Source organism: Nomascus leucogenys, chromosome 16 (genome assembly GCF_006542625.1).
Source record: "Nomascus leucogenys isolate Asia chromosome 16, Asia_NLE_v1, whole genome shotgun sequence".
NCBI lineage: Eukaryota > Metazoa > Chordata > Mammalia > Primates > Hylobatidae > Nomascus > Nomascus leucogenys.
Window position 1 is genome coordinate 93342042 of NC_044396.1, and position 24472 is coordinate 93366513.

The window sequence follows — 24472 nt, forward strand, 5'->3', positions numbered from 1 at the left end:
AGCCTTCCCCACCTCTCCAGCAGGCAGTTGAGCCCAGCTTACATTTCTGACAGGCCCTCACTGCCAGGGATTGGAGCTGCGGGCTCCTTGAGGGCAGGGATTGTCCCTCATTCATCCTGATTCCATGCCAAGGCTTATAGTAGGTGCTCAGTAAATGTTTGCTGAATGATAGATGGGCTGTGTATGGTGCTAAGCTGAATGCCTTGTCCCTTTCCCACAATTTCATCTCAACCACCCAAGAAGTTAGCATGAGTATGGCTGCTTTACTAAGGAGCAAACAGGCTTACAGAGGTGAACTCACCTGCTCCAAGGTCACACAACAGTCAAGGGCTGGACCTGGGATTTGGTCCCAGCCCCACAGACACAGCCCCACTATGTACCTAGCATGGGCTCAGGTGGGCTCTAGGGGTGGGCAGTGTATCTGACCACCCGGCCTGTCCACCTTCCCCTGCACCTGTGGCCCCACGGACCCCTGGGCTGGCTCTCAGGTGTGGCATCTCCACCTTCCCCCGCAGGCCCAGCACCCACCCTGCTGGGCCAGCATCGTCTCCCAAGGGCTCCCACACAGACACAGTGGGAGCGCCTTCCCTCAGGCTGGCCCCCAACTTGTCCCCTTAGAGGGGTCGTTGGTAAGCACTGTGGCCTGAGGCTTCCTCTGTGACAGACTTGTGGGGGTCATGCCACAGGGGAAGAGGGAAGTGAATAGATAGAAGGTTTTAGAACTATTAGCTATTGCAGGGACAAGATATGAAGAAAGGATTTCAAATCCTGGTTTAAAGAATCAGCCAGGCACAGTGGCTCATACCTATAATTATAGCACTTTAGGAGGCTGAGGCAGGAGGATCCCTTGAGCTCAGGAATTGGAGACCAGCTTGGGCAACATGTTGAGACCCCATCTCTACTAAAAGTAAAAAAAAAAAAAAAAAAAGATCTGACCATGGTTCCATGTGCCTGTAGTCCCAGCTACTATGGGCATTGGGGTGAGGGTGGCTGTTGCTTGAGCCCAGGAGGTCGAGGCTGCAGTGAGCTGTGATTGCACCACTGCACTCCAGGCTGGGCGACAGAGCAAGACTCTGCCTCAAAACTAAAAACAAACAAAAAGAATCAAGGTTCTGGGGTTCCGGAGTTGTTTCCATCTTTCCGGCCTCCCCCAGTCCAGCAAAGCCCTATGGGTGAGGCAGAGCGAGTGCTGGAGAAGGTGACAGCAGGTGGCCTGAGGGCCAGTGGACAGGAAGGAAGTGAGACAGCTGGCAGGCAACTCGGAGCCCGGGAGCGGGAGTGGGCTGGAAAGACCCCTGGCCCGGCCCTGCCCTGGCTCCCCAGAGGGTCTCAGGGCCCAGCGGCTACACTTCCTGCTCCCTGGGGCCCCCTGACAGGAGCTCCCACTGACCTCTGCAGGAATCTGGGGCCTGGGCCTTGTGTCCACCTGCCAGGCCAGGCTACCCTCAGCTGAACCGCAGTGGGCAGATGGAAACACAGGCAGGGGCATGGCCCAGCTGTCGGGCCAGGATCTACTGGACACTGTCACTGTCTCCCTCTGTCCCTACAGGTGGGGCCTGTCCCCTCTGCCTGACCCAAGGGGCCAGAGACCGCCGAGTGACACACACTCAAGCACTCTCTCCCTCGCCACAGGCTTTGGGGCAGGTGCCAGTGATCTGGTTGACAATGCTCAGGACTGCCTGTCAGGACATCTGAGCCCTCAGGCTGGTTTCTCGCTCCTGCCCACACAGCGGGCTCGGCTGCCAGGCTGTGTGACTTGGGGTGGGGGGCTCTGACCTCTCTGGGCTCACAGGTGGTGAATGAGGTTTTTAACCTGGGGACCGTGGATGGCCATGGGGGCTCTTGGCTCCCCCCACATCCCTGCAAGTGCAGCCTGTCATCCAGAAGGAGAGGCAGCTCCCCAGCGGCCCCCTGACCCCTACACAGCTGCCCAGCCCCAGCCCCACTGCTCTTCGCTGGGGTGACTCCAGACAGGGCATTTTCTGTCTCCCTGCATGCTCCCCACCCATCTCTACAACAGGGAAAACAGCTTCGCTCTGCAAGGCAGCACAGTGCCTCGGGACCTGGAGAGAAGGCGAAGGTGAGGAGTGGGCTCTGCCCCCAGCTGTGTACCCCGGGCAGAGTGAGGGCTCACTTCGCTGCGCCTCAACCTCCTTCTGCTTGGGAGGAGGGCATTATAAGAACCCCTCCTGTCCGGGTATACAGAGGAGGGAGGAGCTAGCCTGCCTGTGCGTGGAGGGTGGAGGGCACTTTGGAGGGCATTTTTACCCGACTCCATCTGCACTCCATCTGCAAGGCTGGCCTGGGGCAGGCACACAGTGAAGATGCTCTCACTTGTCCCCAAGTCGGGAAGGCAAAGGAACCTGCAAGGCCACTCAGGTAAGGAGTGCAGACACTTTCTCGAGGCTGTGACCCCTGAGCACAAGCCCTCCCCTGGGTGGGGAAAGAGACCTAGAGGGAGGGACAGTCTGGAACAAGGTCCGGTCCGAGAACCTCTCCCAGGCCGGTCAGGAAATCACAGATCCTCCGAGCATTCTTCCCGGATTGCCCAGCTTTGGGGACGACTCCTTGAGAGACAGGTGGCAGAGGAAGGTCAGAGGGGCCTGGTGCCTCTGCAGCCTCTCCCAGGCCAGCAGCGCCACCTGGTGGTCACATGCCACAGGTACTTCCACCCTGCTGGCATTCCCAGCGGATCAGCGGAGGGGCTGGGGCCAGCTGGAGGGGCTCGCCCAGGCTGGGCTGGGGCCCAGAATGTGCCCCCTTAGCTCTGCCCACCCCTACGTGTGTGCAAGTTCCAGGGGAAGCCCAGAGAAAATAGGGCTGGCTGATTGGCTGCGTATATGACAGTGGTCCTATCAGATTCTAAATAGCTGACAAATGGCTGTTGCCCAATGACGTCCTAGCTATTGTAACACTGTGGCACAGTGCGTTACCTTTTCTACGTGTAGATTTGTTTAGATGCACACATACGTACCACTGTGTTACAGTTGCCCACAGGACTCAGTACAGTAACATGCGGTACAGGTTTGTAGCCTGGGAGCAAAGGCTACAGTGTACAGCCGAGTGGTGCTGGAGGCCGTTCCATCTGGGTTTGTGTAAGGACAGTCTGTGATGTTCCCCTAATGAGGAAATGGTCTAATGATGCATTTCTCAGAATGTATCTTGTCAGTAAGTGACGCATGACTGTACATGGGTACACGTACACACACACACTCACACGTGCACACACACACTCACACGTGCACACTGCTGCAGTTTGCATGGGTCCCCCTAGGTTCACGTGTCAGAAACTTGATCACCAGTGTGACAGGGTTGGGATGAGGGGCCACTGGGAGGTGTTTGAGTCGTGGGGGCACCATCCTCAGGAATGGATTAATGCGTTATCTCAGGAATGGTTCCTTTTCCTCCAAAGCAACGAAAGGTAAAAGCGGGGAATGGTTCATCATCCTGGGAGTGGGTTCCTTAGGAAAGGACAAGTTTGGCACGCCCTCTCTCGCTGTCTCTCTCTGTCTGTCTCTCTCTGTGTCTCGCCTTCACCAGATGGGGCCCCTCCATCTTGGACTTCCCAGCCTCCAGAATTTGTTGAGCCAATTAATTCCTAGTCATTAGGAATTAGCCAGTTTGTGGTGTTCTGCACATGTGGTTATAGCAACAGAAAGTGGACTGAGACACACACACACACACACATTCCTGCATGTACACATGAATGCCTGCGTGCATGTGGACACACAGACACGCAGGCACACACGTGCCTACACACAGATCCATATGCGCTCACTTAATTCTCGCAACCTTGCCTTAAGGCCTAGGGTGTCCGCAGTCTCCCTTTGACAGAGGAGGAAACTGAGGCTCAGGAAAGACATGTAACTTGCTGAGGGGCTAGTGTGATTCAGGGGCCTGGCGGCTGGGCCATCCTGTCACCTGGGCTGTATTCTGGAGGGTCTGCTCTGGGCTGGGCTGTGGCAGCCTCTCTGTGATCTCCTGAGTTAGGGTTCTGGGAGCTCCCCGGAACCCTTCCATGGCTTTGTTCTGGAGAGGATGGTTGAGGTGGGGGATTCAGACTCCTGGACCTCAACTCTGCCCCACCACCAGGCCACTAAGAGGGGCACCCGTGGAGGTGAGGGGAGGACCCTGACCCCAGGCCACTGGTACTGCCTGGATGCCTGCAGTACACAGGGGATCTGATGCCCTTCAGCCCCCAGGCTGGCCCGGATGTGAAGTCTGATGGGTGTTGGGCCCCCATGCTGCCCCCTTCCCCCCACGGGTAGCTCATTTGCCGAGTTTCCAAGCAGAATAGTTTGTAAAATGTGCGGTGCATTTGGGAGGGGATGGGCCTCTCATGGACAGTGGGGCAGGTACCAGGAGAGTGGTGGCCCCAGCCCTCCCAGTCCCCTGGGAGCCCCGCCCAGGCACACCAGGTTCAGATGGTCAGTGCTTGTTTCCCCGGGGACCCTTGGTGGCCGAAGATGCCTGTGGACTCCCGTGATGTAAAACACCGAGGATTCCCAAAACCCAGTGATGCTATAATGTCATCGAAATAGTGAGCACATAGATGACGTGGCATTTCCTGACTGGCCCTTGGGGTCAAGTGGTTGTCCGAAGGGCAGCTCTCACTGGGTGGTCAGACAGCACGCTGGACACCCAGGGGCCCCTCGATGCTGTGACACGCCAGGGAGGCACCCGGGTCCCCGATGTTCCAGTGCAGGACAAGTGACAGCCCACCTGGCCCACTCCTCCCACCCAGGTTCATGCCCCACCCCCATTCCATCTCAGCAGAGTGTCCCGAGGCCTCCCTGGGTTGTGGTGTGGTGCTGGGCGAGTTCCCTTCTCACGCTGGTGCCCCGGGAAGCTGGGGGGCTGTAGGAGGACAGACACAGAGCCTGGGGCTGGTTTATAAACACAGAGAGCTTTTCCCATGTCAGCCCTTGGTGTCAACTTGTGAGGGCGTCCCCATGCAGGCATGATAGGCAGAGGCTGTGCTGAGGGCCGGGGCAGCAGAGGAGGTGGGCAGGGCCCAAAGGCACTGGGTGGGTGCCTTGCACACCAGGGCTAGGGAACCATTTGTTCTAAGCTGTGGATTGCAGATGGGGAAACTGAGGCCCAGAGAGGGGCAGGGACATGGCTGAGGTCTCAGGGGGACCCCCGAGCTGCCAGGCCTCCGTTGCCTCCCTTGGGTGGGTGCGAGGGGCACCTGCAGTTTGGTGTTAGGCTCCCACCTACAGGGGCAAAGCCCAGGCTCAGAGGTGACCTGGAATCAGCGAATCAGGGGCCGAGCTGGACTAGGCAGGAGGGTGTGTGGTTGCAGCAGTTGAGCTCATCTGTAAAATGGGGGTACAACACCCCTGGCCCTGCCAGCCTGTCCGGGTCTGCGTGGCACTTGGCGCTCCCAGCACCACACCCTCCAGGAGAGGCCCAGCTGGGAGCCATCTGGAAGAGGTCCCTTCTGGCCCAGGTGGGCAAAGAGAGGCCCAGAAGGGAAGGACATCGAGCATCTCTTCCTCACTGGAGCCCTCCTGGGTGACCCCGTCCTGTACCCAACACTTGACTGTTCTCCCTGGGGCTGGCCACATGGGTGTAGGATCTGAGCACCCCTGCAGCACCACGAGAGCACAGGACTCCCCAGGGCTCTGCAGGGGGCCTGGCCTCAGCTCCAGCTGAGTTCCAGAGAGGTGCTGCAGGGGAGAGTTAGGTAGACACACCTGGAGGCCCAGAACGAGCCGAGGGATGATAAAAGGGTCATCCGTGCTGAGTCCTTGAGGGCTCGGTGAGGCCGAGGGAAGGTGGGGCAGGGTCCAGTCTGGAGGGCGAGGCTGGGCCTCGTGGCCTGTCCTGGGGTGGGGGTGGGGTGGGGGTGGGGAGGAATCAGCTTCAAGAGGCGGCCCCAGGAAGAGTAGGGGCAGAGGAGGGGGTGGGACTTGACAAGCGGGAGGCCCTGGCTGGGGCTGGGCACAGGCTGCTGGGCCAGTGGGGCAGGGTCAGGAGTCACGGAGCAGGTAATCGGAGGAGATGGGGTGAGGGACCGTCCGGGGGAGGGAATGGCAGGGGACAGGCCTGGGAGCAGGAGAGTGTGGTCTCATGGGCGGAGCCACTTCCCCAGGCCTGTCCTGGCCCTCCAGCCACAGCCCCTCCCCTGGGCCCCTCTCTCTCCTCCCGCCTTTCCTGCTCAGCCCTCCGCTCCCTCCTGCACCTGGGCCTGCCCCTCCACAGCCAGAGACTTTCTGCAGACGCTGGCTTGACTGCCCCCTCTCCCTGGCCCACAGCTTTCTGTGACTCCTGATGGGGTGTCAGGAAGTAAGGGGTGGCCTTGACCCTGGAGTCAGGCAGGGCTGGGAGGGGAATTCCAGCTCCTTTTTGAGGTGGCGCCTGGGAACGTTGGGTTGGTCCCACGATGTCTCTGAGCCTCAGTTTTCTCCTCTGTGCATTGGGTGCACAGACCCCTGCGGGTGGGGGCCCAGCTCCGGAGGGTGGGCAGATGTGGCCGGTGGGTCCCCTCTCATTCCGTGAAGACTTACCCCAGGAGGTGATGGGGTGGGGAACACAGAGCGCTGGGCTGCAGAGGCCCTGAAGGAGAGAGGAGGGGCTGTGTGTGAAGAGGCAGGGAGGCTGGAGTCGGAGCTGCTAAGCCAGGAGGCAAGCAGGGCGTGGGGGAGGGGGTGGAGATAGGGGGTGTCCAGCTCCAGTAGGGCACACAGGGGGGTGTCCAGCTTAGACAGTGCACCCCCACCCCGCTCCATGCCTTCAGGCCTCCAGGAAGCTGGGGCAGGCACCCAGGCGACATTTCCTGCTATTAATGGAGCTTAATCTAAACAGGCCCTAATATTTACCTCCAGACGCCTCCGGCCGCCGCGGGTGCCAGACTGTGGGAGTGATGGGCCCCCAGACAGCGCCTCCCCACCCGGAGCTCCGCTGGGCCAAACCAGAGACCAAGAACTGGGCACCTGGGGGCCCTGGTTTGAGCCCCCTCCCTGGCCACCCCCAAAGCCTGTTTCTCCTGTAGGAATGGAGGTAGTCATCTCACCCTCCCAGGTTCAGAGAAGGGGCCACTCAGCGGCACTTAGTAGGCCCACGAGAAGGCCAGTGCTCCCTCTCCCTGGTGTGTCGGACCAGCTGACCCATCCCCTCCCTCTCCCTCTAGGCCGTGTCTCTGCTGATATGATAGGACTCAGAGGCTGTGGGTGGTCTGGCTGCCTCACCCGCCTCCACGTCCTTGCCCTGGGTAGGCAGGGTTGGGATCAGGGATGGAGCCCCTTGTTCTGGTCCATGACCCCCACCCAGCTGCTATGCCCACACCTTGCTGGCAAGTCGGCCACTTATGCCCCCTCCATCCCCTGCCCATCAGAGCCGGGCAGGGTTCAAGTCCCCTAAATCTGCCTCCCAGCAGGGATGACAAAACCCCAAAACCACTGCCACTGCCTCCCTGTGGAGCCCTGCTGATCCGCAGGACACAGAGTTGGAGCATGCGTAGGGCTGCCACCCTGCCCCATGTCCTCTGCCAGCTCCATGTCCCCCACCAGCCCAGGAGCAGAGTCGTGGGCAAGAATAGAATAAACAGCTTTAATTCCAGACGAGGACATCTCGTGAAGGAGATTGTTTACGTCGGATATAAATACACACACCATTTCACGTCACTTGGGCGTTTTGAAAATCTGGAAAGGGAGATCATGGGGAGGGGGCGCAAAGATCTCATGCCCTGTCCCCGTGAGAGTGTGGAGAGGGGGCGCGCACAGAGCTCACCTCTGCCCCGTGGGACCAAGGACAGCCTTGGTCTGACTTTTGAAGCTCCTGGGCCTCGGTGCCCACAGAGGGGGCTGAAGTGGGAAGGAGTTTGGCCATCAGGAGGAGGAAGCAAGCCCCTGGAGGAGTTGTGGGGCCCAGTCCAGGGCATTAGGGTGACCCCCCTCCCCCAGCCCCCTGCCCTCCAGCTACAAGGCTGAGGAGAGGAGAAAGAGGAGTGGGTTGTGGAGAAACTGAGGCTTGCCTATCAAGGGTTCTGCATGGGGGCCTGGCAGGCAGTTCTCAGAGGTCTGAGGATGGGACCCAAGCCTGTGTCCCTGGCCACAGAAGACAGGCAGCCCGTCCTCTCCAGCATGAGTGGTAGCGGACGCACCTGCTTCGGACAGGATTCCTTCCCCTCCCGGCCTCTTACAGTCTGAGAAGCCGCTGAGGCCTTAGGAACCCAAGTTGAATGATGGGATTTCAGACTTGGGGACAAGGAGGGGGACCTGGCTCACCTGCCTTAGAGACCCCTCCTCCTGAAGAAAGGGATTGTTCCAGAAAAATTGCAAGCCCTGCCTCTTCAAGCACAGCAATCCTTGAGTGTCAGCCATTCACTCTTTAGCGTGAATTAGAGTGACAACCAGGAATGGAGCCAGGCTGCGGATCACTGATGGGGAGGCCAAAGGCCTGAGGGGCAGGTAACACTGGTGGAGGAGGGGCCGGGAAGACTGGCGGGGGAGGGGCCGGGAAGCTGCATGGAAGGCCCTTCACTGGCCCCAGCGAGGTGGGCACTCGGCCTCACCTTTGCCCAGGCCATTCCCCCTCGCCTTAGCACTCGTTCCCGCTGGCCCCTGCCTCCTTGCAGCCCTGGCCTGGAGGGGTCTTCACAGTACAGTGCGGGACCAAGGGCAGAGGGGTGTCATACTCCAGGCCACGTGCAGAGCTTGTTTGAGGGGTGGGAGTGGGAGCCGGCAGGTAGTCTCTGGGGCTGTGGGCGCCCCCTAAGATGGAGCAAGAGGACCCACAGCCCCTGGAGGAGTGGGGTCCAGAGTCCCTGGCCCTGGATGACTTATGAGCATGGGTGGAGGGGTCCCAGAGAAGCAAGGCTGTTCAGGGACTGCTGGGCCACATGAGCCTGGAAGAGGCTCATGGCTTGGGCTGGGCAGGACACCTGAGCCCTGACCCCTCACTCTTCAGCTCTAGGCGTGTGACCACGTGGGTGCCGGCTGGCAGCCCTGGGAATGATGGCTCGCTCGCCGTTGGTGCCTGCTTGCCTGAAAGCCGCTGTGAAGGCTGCTCCTGTGGTCAGCAGGGTTTTTCTGCATGCACAGCCCTGTCCCCCAGCCGCGTCCTTTCCTGAAAGCTGGACCCCTCCACCTTGTGGAACCCTGCATCCCCAGTAAGCCACAGCCCCTCTCTGAGCAGCGCCCGAGAGCTGGGGGCTGGGGGAAGGTTCCAGAATTGTGTCCGGTGCCTGGTAAGTATCAAGAATGCTGGTGGCCATGGTGATACCCACTGCTTCTCGGGCATCTGGACCCAGGGAGGAAGTAACCCTGGCAGCACCGCCAGTTCCACCACCTTGCTGGGCACGCCTCTGCCTCCTCTGGGCCGGCGCCCTCCACCCCAGCTGCCCCACATGGCCACAGTTGGGGTGGGTGAGGACAATACTGGCCTTGGATGACTCAGGCAGTCACTCTAGGACCTTGGCAAGCCCCTTTCTCCCTCTGAGCCTCAGTTTCCTCATTTGTAACATGGGGAGATAAAGTCCAGGACCCTAAACTGGGGACAGGAGACTCTGCTTCAAGCCTAATCGGGGAGCCCCAGCCTTTTCCTCCTCCTCCCCCTCCTGCTCCCAGCCACACAGGCCATGGTCACCCTGAGTGTGTAGGACTTCTCTGTAGCCAAAGGCCTGGCCTGAGGACCTGAGCCCATCTCGCCTGCTTCAGTGGCTATGGCCAGGTCTGATGGCAGGGCCTCGGAGCTGGAAGTGCCAGGGATGCCCCACACTCCTCTTCCTCACCACAGGCCCCCTTCCCCATATACCAGTCCTGAAGGGGCTGGGAGCTTGGACACTCGGCAGAAGGCACGTGGGAGGAAATCCTGGCGTCCAGCTCCGAGGAGATGATCAGAGGCCCCAGCCAGAGAAAGGCTCCCTCCCTAGTGAAGGCATGGGGATGCATAGTGAGCTGGGCCAGAGCAGCTGGTCACATCCTCTCTGTCCCCGGAGGGGAGGAAAATGGCTGTTTGCATGGGGAGATGGCGGCCACAACCCGGCATGCCTGGGTTCACTGCTGCGTGACTTTGTCCTTGGTTTTCTTATCCATAGGATGGGGCCGTGAGCGCTGCCTCTGCCTGGGGCAGCAGGCGAGTCGTTCTGAGGCCATTCCTAGAGTGGGGGCTTTGGGAAGATCGTGCACTCTCTGTGGAAGGAGGTGCAAGGGCACTGGAGGAGGTGGGGCTGGTTTTCATTCTGACCCGGCCATTTCCCAGCTGTGGCCCCTGTGTGTGTCACTTGACCCCTCCAGCCCCAAGAAATGGATGAGAAATAGCCTCTCCTTTGTGGGTTGTTGTGGGTTCAAGTGTCAACCCAGATATCAAAGTGCTTGCTCACAGCAGAGCGGCCCGTGGGTGTCTGCCGTTTTATCGTGCAATTCACGGAGGCCTCAGGTGGGGGGGGTCTTGCAGAGACATGCACCCCCCGCCACCTCCATTAATGCAACACGAATGCTCCCTGGCCTTTTCTTTCTGTCCTTGTCCTTCCTCCTGCGTGTGTGATGGAGGGAGCATTGTTGTTGTTAACTCTCTTGGGAATTCAGATTGTTTCTTAACTCTCTTGGGAATTCCCAGCACTTAAATAATCTTTGTCCTTTTTTCTTTTTTCTTTTTCATCTCATCCTTCTAATCAATGGAATCCACCTCGTCCTTTTTTCTGAGGAACTCCTTCTGGAGACAAACTGGCCAAAGTGAGGAGCAGCTCCTGGCTACCCTTGTGAGTTTTCAGTGGATGCGCTATACCCCAGGAACAGCAAATCACTGGCATTCAGGCCACCACATCCCATCTGGAGTCAGTGGCAGACATTGCTAATCAACCACAGCACAGTGGCCTTAGACTCTCAATGCTGTGCTCTGGGTAGCCATCACCAATCAATCGAGATGAAACCGATTGCCACCCCTGGCATGGTGGGTATCCACGCTGGCATGCCCAGATGAGGCCTGACCTTCAGCCCCTGGCAGAGCCCTGCTGACTAAGCCTCGGGCCCATTAGCCAGGGCCTGGGTGAGGGCGTGAGGGCTGGCGCTGAGGATGTGAGGACGGCCTGAGCCCTTGGAGCTCCTGTGCATGCTGACCACGTCACCGCTGCTGGGCTCACACTCTCCTCTGTGCTGGCCGAAGAGGCCTCGGACGGTGGCCTGGAAGCCACTGGTGACGAAGCAGTAGACGATGGGGTCCATGCAGCTGTTGAGGCTGCTGAGGGTCACGGCCACGTGATAGACCACGAGGCTCACGTGGTGTGGCATGTCGGGCCACAGCGCCACGGCCACCTGGCGGGCATGGAAGGGCGTGAAGCAGATGAGAAAGATGATGAGCACCGTGAGCAGCAGCTGCATGGCCCGCACGCGGCGCTGGCGACCCTGGCGGAGCAGACCTGGCCGCGACAGTGCACACATGATGCGGCCGGTGAACACGCTGATGACCAGCAGAGGCAGCAGGAACTCCAGGACGGTCAGCGCAAAGACACGGCAGCAGGGCCGGCTGCCTGTCACGCCCAGCACCGACAGGGTCACAGCACCGGCGGCCAGCCACACGAAGGCGCACACGGCCCTGGCACAGGCAGGCTGGCGGCAGCGGCGGGAGCCTTCGGGCCGCACAATGGCCAGGTAGCGGTCCACGCAGATGCAGGTGAGGAAGAGGATGGAGCAGTGCATGTTGAGGAAGTAACCGAGGACGTGCGGGAAGGCGCAGTGCAGGCAGCCCCTGGCGCCGTAGTACACAGCGAAGCGCGTGGGCAGGGACAGCCCTACCAGCAGATCGGTCACCACCAGGTTGATGGTGTAGATGACTGAGGGTGTCTTGGCCCGGGTGCGGCAACAGAAGACGTACAGCGCCAGCCCGTTGAGCACCAGCCCCACCAGGAAGATGGCTCCGTGCACCGCCATCAGCGCCAGCCACAGGCCTGGGAAGGCGCCATGCAGCTCCTCGTCCAGCCGGGCAAACAGGTGGAACAGGGGCACCTCCAGCCCGCTGGCATTGGTCCACACTGTTGTCACTGTGGTGGCATTGGGGACTGCCCCGGCCGAGGGCCCCGCTGGAGACACAGAGGGCATGACGGCAGCCAGCACACCCCAGGCCTGGAAGCAAGGAGACCAGGTCACCCCAGGCGCCAGCCTGGCCTTAAGCCCTGCCCTGAGGCCCAGAACTCAGCTGGCCCATCTGCCCCTGCATGCCCAGCAGCCCCCATCTCCATGCCCTTGCCTGGCCAGGGCCTCCAATGCCTGCTCCCTTGCCTCTACCCAGAGGGAGCCTCGGACATCAGCAGAAAAGGCACAGGCTTTCAGAGTCAGACACGTGTTCAAATTCCAGCCCTGGCACTTGCCAGCATGGAGCCTTGACAAAATATGGAGGTTTCTGCGACTGTCCAGGCAGGAGGAGGAGGTGGAAACACGTGCAGTGCAGGGCTGTCCTCAGGATGGAGAGCTGATAAGGGCAAGACCACGGGGCTCCAGTGTGCAGTTCCAGGGCCTGGCTTCAGCCCCAGCTGTGCCACTGACTAGTGTGCGTGCTCGGATAGGCCACTTAACCTCTCTACCTGCTTCCTAATCTATATCACTGGGATCGCGTTGCTGCTGGGGTGATTAAGCAAGCGGGTCAGCACAGCAGCTCCAGCAGACTTGGTGGCTGATGAACCAGTTCTGCTGGGACAGAGCCTTGCTCGTGGTGGGGACCTTTGACTACCCTGCCCACTCCCCTGTCCCCACACCCACTGCCATGGCCCCCATCCTCCGGGACCACCCATCTGTTCTCCCCTCCTCCCAGGCCAGCCTCAGGTCAATGCCCTGGACGGGGGTCCTCATGAGGGACCTTTACAAAGGGAACTAGGCTGTCCAGTGGGGCCGCATGGGAGCCAAGGACCAGTACCACTGGGCACCCCAGGCTCCTACAGGCCCTGAGAGGCGGGCACCCCTATGATCCCCCCAAACTACAGAAAAGGAGACAGAGGCCCATGTGGGGTGGCTGGCTGGGGCTGAAGCCTGGAGCCAGGGTGTGAGTCAAATAAACACCGAGCTCCCGTCTGGTCTGGCCTGGGCAGGGGAGCCGGGGTGGGGGGCGGGCGAGGGGCTGTGCCGGAGCCACCCACTCTGTTTATGTTCCTGCCCTGGCGTGTTTAACTGGGCAGTGATTTATCCCTCTATTTATAAATGAAGGGTTAACGGCCCTACCCCCACCCTAGAGCTGGGCTGACCCTCCAAATAAGGGCATTTCTGGCTTTTTCAGGAGAAAGGAGAAGGCTTTGGGGCCAGGCAGGGTGGGGAGGCTCGTGGGCCGTTTCTTCTGCACAGCGCCCCTCCCCCACCTGCTGGAGAAGTGAGGACCCTTACCCCTTCCCCTCCTGGTGGCCCCTGCTGTAAACAGGCTGTGCCCCACCACTCCCTCTGACCAGTGCGTGGCCCCATCCCACCCCTGGGGAACAATGAGCCCTGCCTTCAAACAGCCCCTGGCCTGGCTCAGGGCAGCAAAAGAACTCTCGCTTTCGGAGGGCCAGGTCCCTCCAGTTGGCGGCCACCTTCTTCCTCAGTCAGAGAGGTCAGTGCCTGCATGAGGTCACCCAGCATGCCCTCTGCCTCTGGGATCCCAGCCCTGGGTGCGTGCTACCCTGGAGGCTGCTGGGAGGAGTCAAGTGCTGCCCAGGCCTGTGCCCAGCCCCTCCTGCCACCCCCACCACACAAGGGCCCAGGCTCAGCTCCCAGCTCCCCCTGACTGCAAGCAAGCTCTCTATGTCCAGGCCCTGACACGCGGGCATTGATGGGTGCATTTGTTGGATGAATAGATCAGTCCTCCCTCAGCCCAGGTGGGCCACCAGAGACAGGGGATTTGGGGCACAGCGGGCAGCCAGGGGAGGGGAGGAGGCTGGGCACATGCGGGCTGGGAACCTGGCGTCTCAGGGCTGTGGGCTTCAGGAGCCCCAGAAGGTCCCCCTGAAGGAGATGGGTCCCTCCTCTGCTGTGGATGAAACGCTCTCAGAAAAGGTCGAGGCGGCTCTGCAGCTGGACTGAGGGACTGCGCGGCCAAAAAAGTATTTTGGGATATTCCTTTCTATGTGCCTTTTGCTTTTCCAATTTGTCTGCACGGGGCCTATATTAGTGTCCCAATCAGAGACAAATCGTAAACAACACAGAACGTTTCCTCTGGGAGTGAGTCCCAGGGTGATGCTGGCCCCTGGGGATCTGCCCTCCCAGAAAACTCCCCAGGGCCAGCCCAGCAGGCTCACCAGCAACGCTGCAGTGCTGGGGCCCTGGCTAGGGATGTGGGGGCTCTGTGGCCTCTGGAGCTGGGGGGATGGGCAGAATGTGCTGGACACCCCAGAGGCCAGACCAGTGAGGAGAGGGAGCTAGCAAAAAATGCTCTGATTCCCCACACTGAGGGTCTGACCCTGATCTCAAACAAAGCTGAGCCCTCATCTTGGTCACACACTGAGCCATGATCCCAGTAATGTGATGAACCTCGATCCCTGTCCCACTCTGAGCCCTGACCCTGGTCACACACCCCAATCCTAATAGCACAATGGACGTTGATTCCTGTGGCGCTCTGAGCCCTGATCCCAGCCACGACCTAGGCCCTTGGCCTGGACCTTCCGTCCCTGTCTCTGCCCTCCTCTCCCAGCTTCGTCTGGCTGTCTCTGTCTCCATATTGTCAACCCCCACCCGCCTCCCACAGCGACGGATGTCCCGATTCGATTATTAAGGGGCCTCTCTGGGGCTCCTACTCACCACCCTCTTTGTTCAGAAGGAGGAGGAATGCAAGCGGGGACTCCAGACCCTGCACGGGCCCATGGAAGTGGCTCCCTGGCGAGCGCCTGGGGAAAGGAGAAGGTTCTGCCCCCCCTGGGACAGCCTGGCTCTGCCTGTGGGAGAGGCACAGACTCTGCTCTCCGGAGGTCCTGGGCGATGAGCAGTCACCAGCACAGAGACCCGGGTTTGAGTCCAGCCCTGCCACTCCCTCAGCTGAGACCTGGGCCTGGTCAGTGAGGCTGACCATCCTCATCTGCTCAATGGGGTCACTCGTGCCTTCCACAGCTCCGCCTCGCCCTGCTAGCCTGGACTGAGGGAAGAGGCATGGCTTTACCCTCAGAGCTGGCCAGAGAGAGGAGGCAGGGCCCTGTCCCCAAGCCCAGTTACCCTAAGCCAAACCTGGGTGTGGGGGAGATGGTCCTGTCTCCTCCCTCTTTCCTGGCAGGCACCCTGGGCCTGTCTGAGACAGCAGACTCCATGGCGGGGGCCAACTGGCCAGAGCCTCATGGGTAGGGGCTGGCACCATGTCCTGACCGTGCTGACATGGTGCTGGGGCTCAGGGTCTGGAGGCTGTGCCAGGGCTGGGAGGCTTCTCTTTCCCACTGGCCCAGGCCTGCTCTGCTCCCCGCCCACACACAGGTACTTCCTTGGGGACAGAACAGAGGGAACAACGGCCTGCTCTCCAGGGCTGAGAGTCAGTGAGTGGAGACCCAGCGGGGTAGGGACCTGGAGTGTGGCCATGGAGCCCCGGCTCTGGCCTGGATGGCCCTGCCAAAGCCTGGCTCCATCTCTGAACGGACTGTGTGGCCTCACAGTCTCTGAGCCTCAGTTTCCTCATCTGTAGAGTGGGCAAAATAGAATCTCCCTTGGGGGTTCTTGTCCTGATGTGCCAGCCCAGAGTAGGGGCTCAGACACAGGAAGTGATGAAAGGATGGCACAAGCTGCCAGCGGGGGACCCAGAGGGCGAGGGGGTGAGCTCTGCTCCAACCTGGGCAAGCAGCCTAGACCAGGTCCAGCTCCCACACTACCCACTGCCCCCGCCAGCCCAGAGGGAGGGTTCTGACCTGGGTGGGTCCTCTCTGAGCCTCAGTCTCTCCTCCTGTGAAGTGGGAATGGCCGGACACGCTGCCCTGCAGGGCTGTCTTGGGCCTTGGCTGAGACAGAGCACCTGCTGCAGGTGTGGCGGGGCAGGGGTAGGTGCGCTGCGGCGTCTCTTTCTTTTCTGTTTCTGGCCCACCCCTCCAGGTGGGCAGACCCCCAGAGCCCCCACCCCTCCAGGTGGGCAGACCCCCAGAGCCCCCACCCCTCCAGGTGGGCAGACCCCCAGAGCCCCCACCCCTCCAGGTGGGCAGACCCCCAGAGCCCCCACCCCTCCAGGTGGGCAGACCCCCAGAGCCCCCACCCCTCCAGGTGGGCACACCGCCCAGAGCCCCGGCCCTTCAAGGCTTCGCTGAGCTCCTCCAGGGGAGGGGGCAGAGGGTGAAGGAGGGTGTCCCTCACGCCCTCCCCATAGCTATCACATCACAAAACAGCCTTCCTAGGCAGGGCTGCCGCTGGGCTGGGGGTTCTCTCTGGGAGGGGCCTGAGGCCTGGACTGCTGGGCAGGGCTGGGGATGTGTCTCTCCAGTCACTGCACCTGACTGACGCTTCTGCGGGCGAAACTACTAGCGGGGCCTGAACACTCCATGCGCCCTCCAGGCCCGTCCCCAAGCTGTTCCTGCTCTCTCCCTTTCGGCTTATTCATGCTCGTTTTTTGGACTTCCCCCTGGACTTGCCTCCTTAAGGAAGCCTTCTTCCTCCCTGGGCTGCCTCTCCCTGGCGCGTCCTCCCAGGGCACCTTGCGCTTCCTCAACTCCAGGGTTCATCCCACGGTGCTGCTGTGCTGCAGGCTTCCCTGTTGGACTCTGAGCATCTTGCGGTGGGGCTGTGGGTGGGGGCTGAGCTCCCATCCGTTCCACCAGCCCAGCACCCAGATTGGTCTGGCAGAGAGCAGCACCCATCTTCCCCTTGGGCTGAATGAACGCCCTGAGCAAGCCCCATCAGGGCTGGCAAGGTGTGGCCCAGTTTCTCACACTGGCATTCAGGGTGAATGCCACCTGGCCTGGCCCCCGCTGAAACCTACCTACCCAGTGTCTTGGTACACTGGTCTGGAATTGGCTTCCACCCCCAGCCCCATCCTCACTACCCACGAGTCCTCCCAGCCAAGCAAGGCTGACACCTCCTCCAGGAAGCCCGTCCTAATCACTCTGACCATTGTGTCCACACTTACATTCCTTCCTACCCTCTATCTCCCATCACCACTCTTTCTTTCTTTCTTTTTTTTTTTGAGATGGAGTGCAGTGGTGAAATCTCGGCTCACTGCAACCTCCACTTCCTGGGTTCAAGTGAGTCTCATGCTCAGCCTCCGGAGTAGCTGGGATTACAGGTGCCCGCGCCACACCTGGCTAATTTTTGTATTTTTGATAGAGATGGGGTTTCACCATGTTGGCCAATGTAGTCTCATACTCCTGGCCTCAAGTGATTTGCCCACCTTGGCCTCCCAAAGTACTGGGATTACAGGCGTGAGCTACTGCGCCCGGCCCCAGCACCACTCTTGATGGCAATGGTCTTTGGTTTGCAGGCCAACTCTACCACCCGCCACCTTCGAGGCCTCGGGCAAATCATTTCATCACTGGGAGCCTCACCTCCCTCACCTGGGACTTTGGGAACCATATTTGTTGAATGAATGAATGAAATCAGGCAGGGTGGCTGGACTAAGTGAGAAACACTGCAGATACCTCCAACATGGGAGGTGCGTGATATAAGAGCACGGGAGGCTCCTGGTTTTGGCACCTGGATAGGGCCCTGTGTGGACCAGCCTGCTCACAGGTGGGGAGAGGCCACGGCCAATATGTGCGCTCCGTACAGGACTTCTCAGAGCCTTTGTGAAGCTCACGGTCCTGGGAACTTCCAAGGGGTGGGAACGAGCATCGAGCATGGAAGCTATTTGACCCTGTCCCCTCCCTAAGGGTTCCTGCTCCATCCATCCCAATGGCCACATCACTAGTCCGTGCCCAGAGCACTGATGGGGGCTGCTGCCTCCCTGCCCCCACCCACAACTTGTTGAATTTCTGCTGGGCACCCGGCCATGGAAGCCCAGACCCCTGGGCTTGGGGTGCTGGCACCTGCCCAGAGGCCTCCAGGGGGGCACCAGGGTCATGCCAGCCTCCCTCCTTGGCAGGTGGGTGGGGAGGGCTGTGTCCCCACTTCCCTGGGCTCCTCTCAAACCCACCCCACCAACCTAGGAGTTCTCTCTTGGCTGCCCAGCAGCCTGTCTGCCTCTGTCCTGCCACATGTGAGACCAGGCAGCAGAGTGGTCCCGGCCCCAGGGCAGCAGATGGCCCAGGGTGGCTGTTGAGCCTGCCTGGGGGTCTGGCTCAGGACCCTGTGTGCTGCCTGTGGACGTGTGGAGGACGGGCCCAGCCTTTTCCCCACATAGGGGCTCTGAGCACCTGCTAAGGGCACTTTGCATCCACGCAGCAATCCCAGCTTTTACAGATGAGGAACCGGAGGCCCAGAGGGGTGAGTAGTGTCCTCACGGTTACCCAGCATGGAGCTGGTAGGGCTGGGAATCAGACCCAGGTCTGCTGGCAGGTCCCGGGGCAGGCTGGAGTGGAGCAGAGCACGGGCTGGGGAGCAGAGGGGCTGGATTAGGCATCTCTGGACCAGGAGTTTGTGCACAAGGGGATTCTCGGGGCTGTGAGGCCACATGTGTGACCACAGGTCTGTGTGTGCTTGAGCCTGTACCCCAGACGGCATGGCCCTCATGGCCTTCCAGGGCTAAAATAGCCATGATTCGGGGAACTGTCTGCCTGTTTATTTTTATGATTATTCTTGGTTTCACAGCATCTGCTTTTGAATATCACCTGCTGTTTTTGACAAGTCTGAGCCTCTGTTTCTTCCACCCAGAGGCGGGTGGGTGGTTGCTGAGCTCTCCAAATGGGGTCAGACTCGCCCCAGGTCACCTAGCAGGTCCCAGGTGGCCCTGGCCAGAAGCTAAGTCTTTCTCCCCACCCCCCACGCCCACAGGCCAGGGCTCCCTCCACCCCAGTGCAGAGAGAGACGTCACTGGTGGACATGGCCTGAGCTCTGTGGGGAAGGACACCTGGCCCCATCTGGCCCGACTCTGCCTCGGTTCCACCAGCTGAGAGCCCTTTTGCTGAGACTGTGGCTCTAATGGAAACACCAGTGTCTCTGGGTGGGGCATGGCCAGTTGGAGGTCCTGCGTGTCACCCGCCGGCCCCTCCTTTCTTCTCCATCACCGGGTTCGTTGCTCACCTCTAGCTGGGATAGCTGTAGCTGCAGCAGCTCCTGAAACCCCCTCCCCAACCTCAGCCTCTCTAGGAGCTGCTGGGACAGGCATTCTGTCATGTACACCTGCCTGGCCTCAGCCTGGTCCTTCTGCCTGAAGATCCTCAGCCTGGTCCTCTCAGCCTGTTCCCTCTGCATGTGCTGTTCCCTCTGCCTGGAATGCTGTTCCTTTCCCTGTGCCACCTGGTGAAGGCTCCGGGCACCCACAGTCATTGTTCCACAGAGCCCTCCCTGAGCCCCTCTGATGCCCTAGTGCCCTGGATGCCCCTGCCCCGGGGGGAGAGCTATGATCCTGCAATCCGAAGGGCACCTGCTGGGCTCATCCTTCCCAGGGTCTCATTGACTTCCCTCAAGATGCCCCTGGGTGGGTGTTTCCGGCCCCACTGTGCCCGTGGGGAACGAATACAGAGGGGCTAAAGTCATGTGCCTGGGCTCCCCCAGCTGGGGTGCAGGAGGGGCTGAGCTCTGCCTCAATCTGCCTGCTGGCCCTTTGTCCCAGTGCCCGGGATCAGCCTTCTGCTGCACCCAGCCCTGTGTGCGGAGGGAATCAGGCCCCAGGCCCCAGGGGCCCCAGGCCACACAGCCCCGTGCAGTTTGGAGGTGTCAGACCGGGACTTAGACCCCAGCACTGCGGGCACAAAGGGGTCCCAGGCAGACCTGGCCCAACCTTTCCAAGCTGACAGCTCAGGGTAGGGTGGGAGGTGGCTGGTCACGGCAGGGATGGGCCTCAGGAGGATCAGAGGGAAAAGCCTTCCCGGCAGCAGGAAGGGCACAGTGAGCACGAAGGTGGGAAGGAGAGTCTGTGTTCAGGGCTCTGTGAGACGCCGGGGGCGTCGGGAGGGCTTTGGGATGTAGGGTGAGGGGGTCAGCTTAAGGTTCTTTGGGTCCTGACGCCCCTCCTCAGGGAGGCCCTCCCGAGCCCGCAGCCCCGCATGCCTGCACCGCCTGGCTCCCTTCGCAGTGCCCTGCCACGCGCAGTTCCCTACGTCCCTGCTTTCCTGTTCGCTGTGCTTCCCTCACTGAACTGGAGTGCCTCAGGGGCCCTGGCCTTGGCTGGCCCCTCTGAGTCACTGAGTCACTGCCGAGTGACCGAGTGAATGATTTTAAAAGACCCCTCTGATCTCCTTGAGCCTCAGTTTCCTCATCTATAAAGAGGAGATGCTAATACCACTTAACAAGAAGACAACGAGCCCACCCCCTGGGCCCCAGGAGCTGCTCAGAAATGGCCCAAACTGCATGGCCCCCACGCCCGGCTCTCCAGCCGCAGACCCCGCCTTTGCTGATGGGCCCACACCGTGTGGCTCAGAGAGGGGCAGCGACTTGCCCACGGCCACTCAGCAGACCGCCCTGGAGCCCAGCGACTGGATGAGTCCTGGGGGGAGAGGGGAGGGATGCCCCAGGATGAGCAGCTGTTGAAGGAAGAAGACAGGGCAAGTGGACAGGCCCAGCCTCCTGCGGGGTGCATTCCCTGTCCTGCGAGGTCGCCAGCTGCTCCACGTCTGCCCCGCCAGCACCCTGGCTGCTGGCCAGTTCCCAGCCCGCTGCCCCCTCGGGACCCTGTCCCGCCGCCTTCTCACAGCGCAGCCCCAGTGCGAGCTTCGCAGGGCTGGAGCCAGCTTCTAGGTCCACACTGAGGGCTAGTAAGCAAGCCTTCCCTGGGCCGCAGTTTCCCCACCCCTAAGGGGTAGAGAAAGCACCAAGGCTGCTGCAGAGGGCCTGAGCTGCACGGGCAGCTGAGCTGGATGGCAGAATGGGCACTCTGAAGAGGGAGCATGGCGCTTGGAGTCCATGCCCACGAAGCCCTCACCATGGCCCTGCCCCAGCTGCGGGGTGGTGGTAGCTGAGGCCCCAGAGCCTGCCAAGTGCCTCTGGGGTCCCCCACCTCTGTCCCTGGCCTGGCCTGTGGGCCACCCTGCTGCCTTGCCAGGTGGGGAAACCAAGACACAGCTCTGGGCACCCAGCAGATGCTCGGTGAGTGTTGAACGGAGGGATGAATGAGTGAATGAATGAAATCCAGAGTTGGGTGGGCACCTAGCAGTGCAGCTCCCCCTTATGCAGCCAGCCCAGCTCTCGCCCACGTTCTCCCTCAGGTCTCTGTTTTCTCATCTGAGAAATGGCTCCATGTCCAGCAGGACCTGCTCTGAGCTCTCCCCAGCCCGGATCTGGAGGCAGTTTCTCTGCCCTTCCCTTCCCACTTCTGCTTGGCTGGGGGTGAGAACCCCTTCAGGGAGCAGCTCAGGAGCCTCCTGTCTAGGGAAGCTGGGGAGAGGGAGGCTGGGCCAGCCCACAGGGGCACTTACCGCGCTTCACCCGGGCAGGCTGGAGATGGGAGTCCTCAGCTCTCAGCTCTGCATGCAGCCCGGACCTCGCCTTCCTAGGGCCTGACGTCAGGCCAGCGCCTGGGGCTCCTTTTGGGCAAAGACAGGGTGGGGGCGGGGCAGGCTCCTTCCCCGCCCCCAGGAGGAGCCGAGGCTCAGAGCCTGAGGGAGGGTGCCTGGGGCGCCAGAGTCCCCGCACCCACTGGAGACAGAAGAAGAAACTGAGGCACAGAGGGGCCTGGGGCACCAGAGTCCCCACACCCACTGGAGACAGAGGGGGAAACTGAGGCACAGAGGGCCCGAGTCTCAGCTGCACCATCCAGGAGATGGTGGCTGGCACTTGTGTGTGCTGTGTGTGCGGCAGGAGGTGTGAGCACACGAAAGCCCAGGTTCCTTCCCGGGAGGGGGCATGTGCACGGAGGCTTCAGCCCATGCAAGCCTGGGTTCCTGCACGGCTCTCTGTTTTGCATGTGTCCTGGGTCTGGCTGTGTCCGTGTGTACCCATGACCGACAGCCTGCACACCTGGCATCTGGGCCTCTGTTTGCACCCATGCACCAATGGCACGTGGCATGTGGGGTCGGGTGTGTGGGAAAGACCTGGACGTGACCCAGGCCAGCAGGTGGGGACAGCGCGTCGGACCCGGACCTCAGTGCTGGAGGAAGAGTGAGCTCATTAACAGGCTTGATCCCAGAGGGCTGCTGGAGGGCCACTCCCCCCAGACAGCCTCAGAGCTGGGAGGCCTTGTGGCCAGCCTGGGGTGGCAGTGGGGTTGTCGGGGAGTGGTTGGGGCCATGTACTGTCTCCTCTGCCGAGAGCGCCATCTCCTCTCTTTCCTGTCCCGTGTGCTTCTGCTCATACTCACACTTTAATCTTTGAGCCACCTGAGCTCCAAGGCCCTGCTGAGTGGGTTGTACTGCACACCGGAGACTCAGGGAAGGCTCCCCAGCAGAGGTGCTGGGCCTCCCCGAGCTCAGGTTGGTTGCAATGCAGACCAACAGGAGAGAGTAGGTGGGCCCTGGGGTCCTGACCCAGCCTGCTGGGGAGGGATGCAGTCTGGGAAGGCTTCCTGGAGGGGGCAGAGGGAGGTATAACAGGAGGCAGGAAGCCCAGATGGGCAGAGGGACAGGAGGCCATCAGAATAATTCCTGGGGAGCAAAGCTGGGAGTGGACAGGGGACTTCCACACTGAGTCTCAGCAGCCTCTATGGGTACCAGAGTGCTGCAACGGGGAGCCATTGAACGTTCTGGGTGAGGATGGTTTCTTCACTCTGGAGCAGCCTCCCTGCTGCTGCAGGGCTGAGCCCACAGGCTGCAATTATCTCCTTTAGAACGTTGTTGTGTCTGTTTTAGCTGGGGAAACTGAGGCCCAGAGAAGCACAGGAGTCTCTGGCCATCAGCCTCTCACACCTCGCTGGACCAGCACTGGCTCCTGGCAGGCAGGGTTTTACCGGGCTTGTGGAAGGTGGGGGTGGATGCAATGTCAATTTTGTGTGGGGGTGGCCTGGAGGCAGCCCAGATTGGGCAGCGCTGGAGCCAGAGGAGGCTCAGATTTCCTGAGCAGGCGAGGGTGGCTGAGTCACTGCACCAGTGCCAGGCCTCATGCCCACCTCTGAGGGCCTGGGGCTCCAGCCTTGCATACTCAGGCTCGTTCTCAAAGAAATCTCAGGGACGGTCCCTCAGCAAACAGTGGGGAACTGCCTGGGGAGGGGTCACCGCCCAGGCCAGCCTCCCTGACTCCTCCCCCAGGGAGACTCTTCTCAGCAGGACCCAGGGATCCTCTTGGGGGTACGCCAGGGATGGGGGTCCCGAGCTCAGGGCCAACCCCCCACAACCCTCAGAGGAGACAGGGCACAGGGACAATTTCCTCCTTGTCATCTTTACCAGGCTGGCAGGTCAGGCCAGGCTGTCTATGACTGGGGTCAGAGGTCAGAGAGTGGCTGTGCCCAGGGTCAGGACCCCTTCACGTGTGTCTGACTGGCCCTTCGCAGGGTAGGACCACTCATCCTGGGCTCCAGCCTACTCTCTGCTCATCCTGGGCTCCGGCATACTTTGCAGGGTGGGAGGGGCCCCTTGGGCAGACACTGTAGGGAACTGGGCCTGGCGGAGAGCCCTCTCAAGCCTGTGGAAGCATCCTTGGAGGCCCCACCAGCGGTGAGGCATCAGCAGTCTACCATTCCTCCTTCCCCAGGGGACAGGGTGCAGGGAAGTGCCACGGTGATATCTCCACATGAGCCACCAGCAGGGCTACCAGGCCACCCTGGGCAGGATGCAGAGCGGCCCCTTGTGAACCCCCATGGGAGCCAGGCGGACCCATGGCTCCTGTCCTCCACCCTTGGCCTTGACTCCAAGGCCCGACCGTGCAGCTCCGGTGACCCTGGAGAGGGTCCGAGAGCCTGTGCTTCCAGGAGGATGGGCCTGTGATGCCAAGGCCCTCTTGCTGTGGCAGCTGCAGTTGGGAATCCCGTAACGCTGCAATCAGGACTGACGAGCCCCCGCCCATCACGGCAGTGCTGGTGCTGCAGGGTCCCCATCCTGAGGGATGAAGCCAACAACGGGCCACTGAGCAGTCCACAGGGCGGAGAGGGCACAGGATAACGGGGAACAGCAGACGGTGGTGACAGGCGGGCTCTGCCACCCCTGCTGGTGCCTGACACTGCAGACCTCGTCTGTCCTCCTGAGGGACCCTCGTCTTGGTGCCACTTGAGGATGTAAACAGCCCCAGGCCCCTGGCAGCAGTTTCCTGCGATGTGTCCAGGAGTGAGGCCCGCCCGAAGGGACCTGCGAAGGTAGGGTGATGCCAGCCAGCTCTGCAGGACTCCCACCTACTCGAGGCCAGGGCTATGGAGGAGGGGCAGAGGGGGAGTGCAGAGCTTCCAGATGAGGGGTGATCAGGAGACCTGCAGGCTCCTTCCTGGGGGGTCCAGTGCCCACAGGCTCTCTCCTACACTCTGGACTTGCTGGGTAGCGGGCAGGCACCTGCCAGAGAGCTGGGGTGGGCAGGAGCCTTTCTCTGCCCCAGGGAGAGGTGAGCCTGTGCGTCCAGGGAATGTGGGGGCCCCTTGTGCAGCCCTGGGTTCAAGC

General features: G+C 61.1%; 1 protein-coding gene across 1 annotated transcript; it reads right to left on the minus strand.

Annotated features, from left to right (window-relative positions):
• Nucleotides 1-10494: 10494 nt before the first annotated feature.
• Nucleotides 10495-21459, minus strand: GPR20 (G protein-coupled receptor 20). The gene is made up of 2 exons (XM_003276727.4): nt 21374-21459; nt 10495-12065 (listed from the first exon to the last, which is right to left on the minus strand). Exon 2 carries the CDS (start codon nt 12039-12041, stop codon nt 10962-10964), a length of 1080 nt encoding a protein of 359 aa, XP_003276775.2. The 5' UTR covers nt 12042-12065; nt 21374-21459; the 3' UTR covers nt 10495-10961.
• Nucleotides 21460-24472: the final 3013 nt, after the last annotated feature.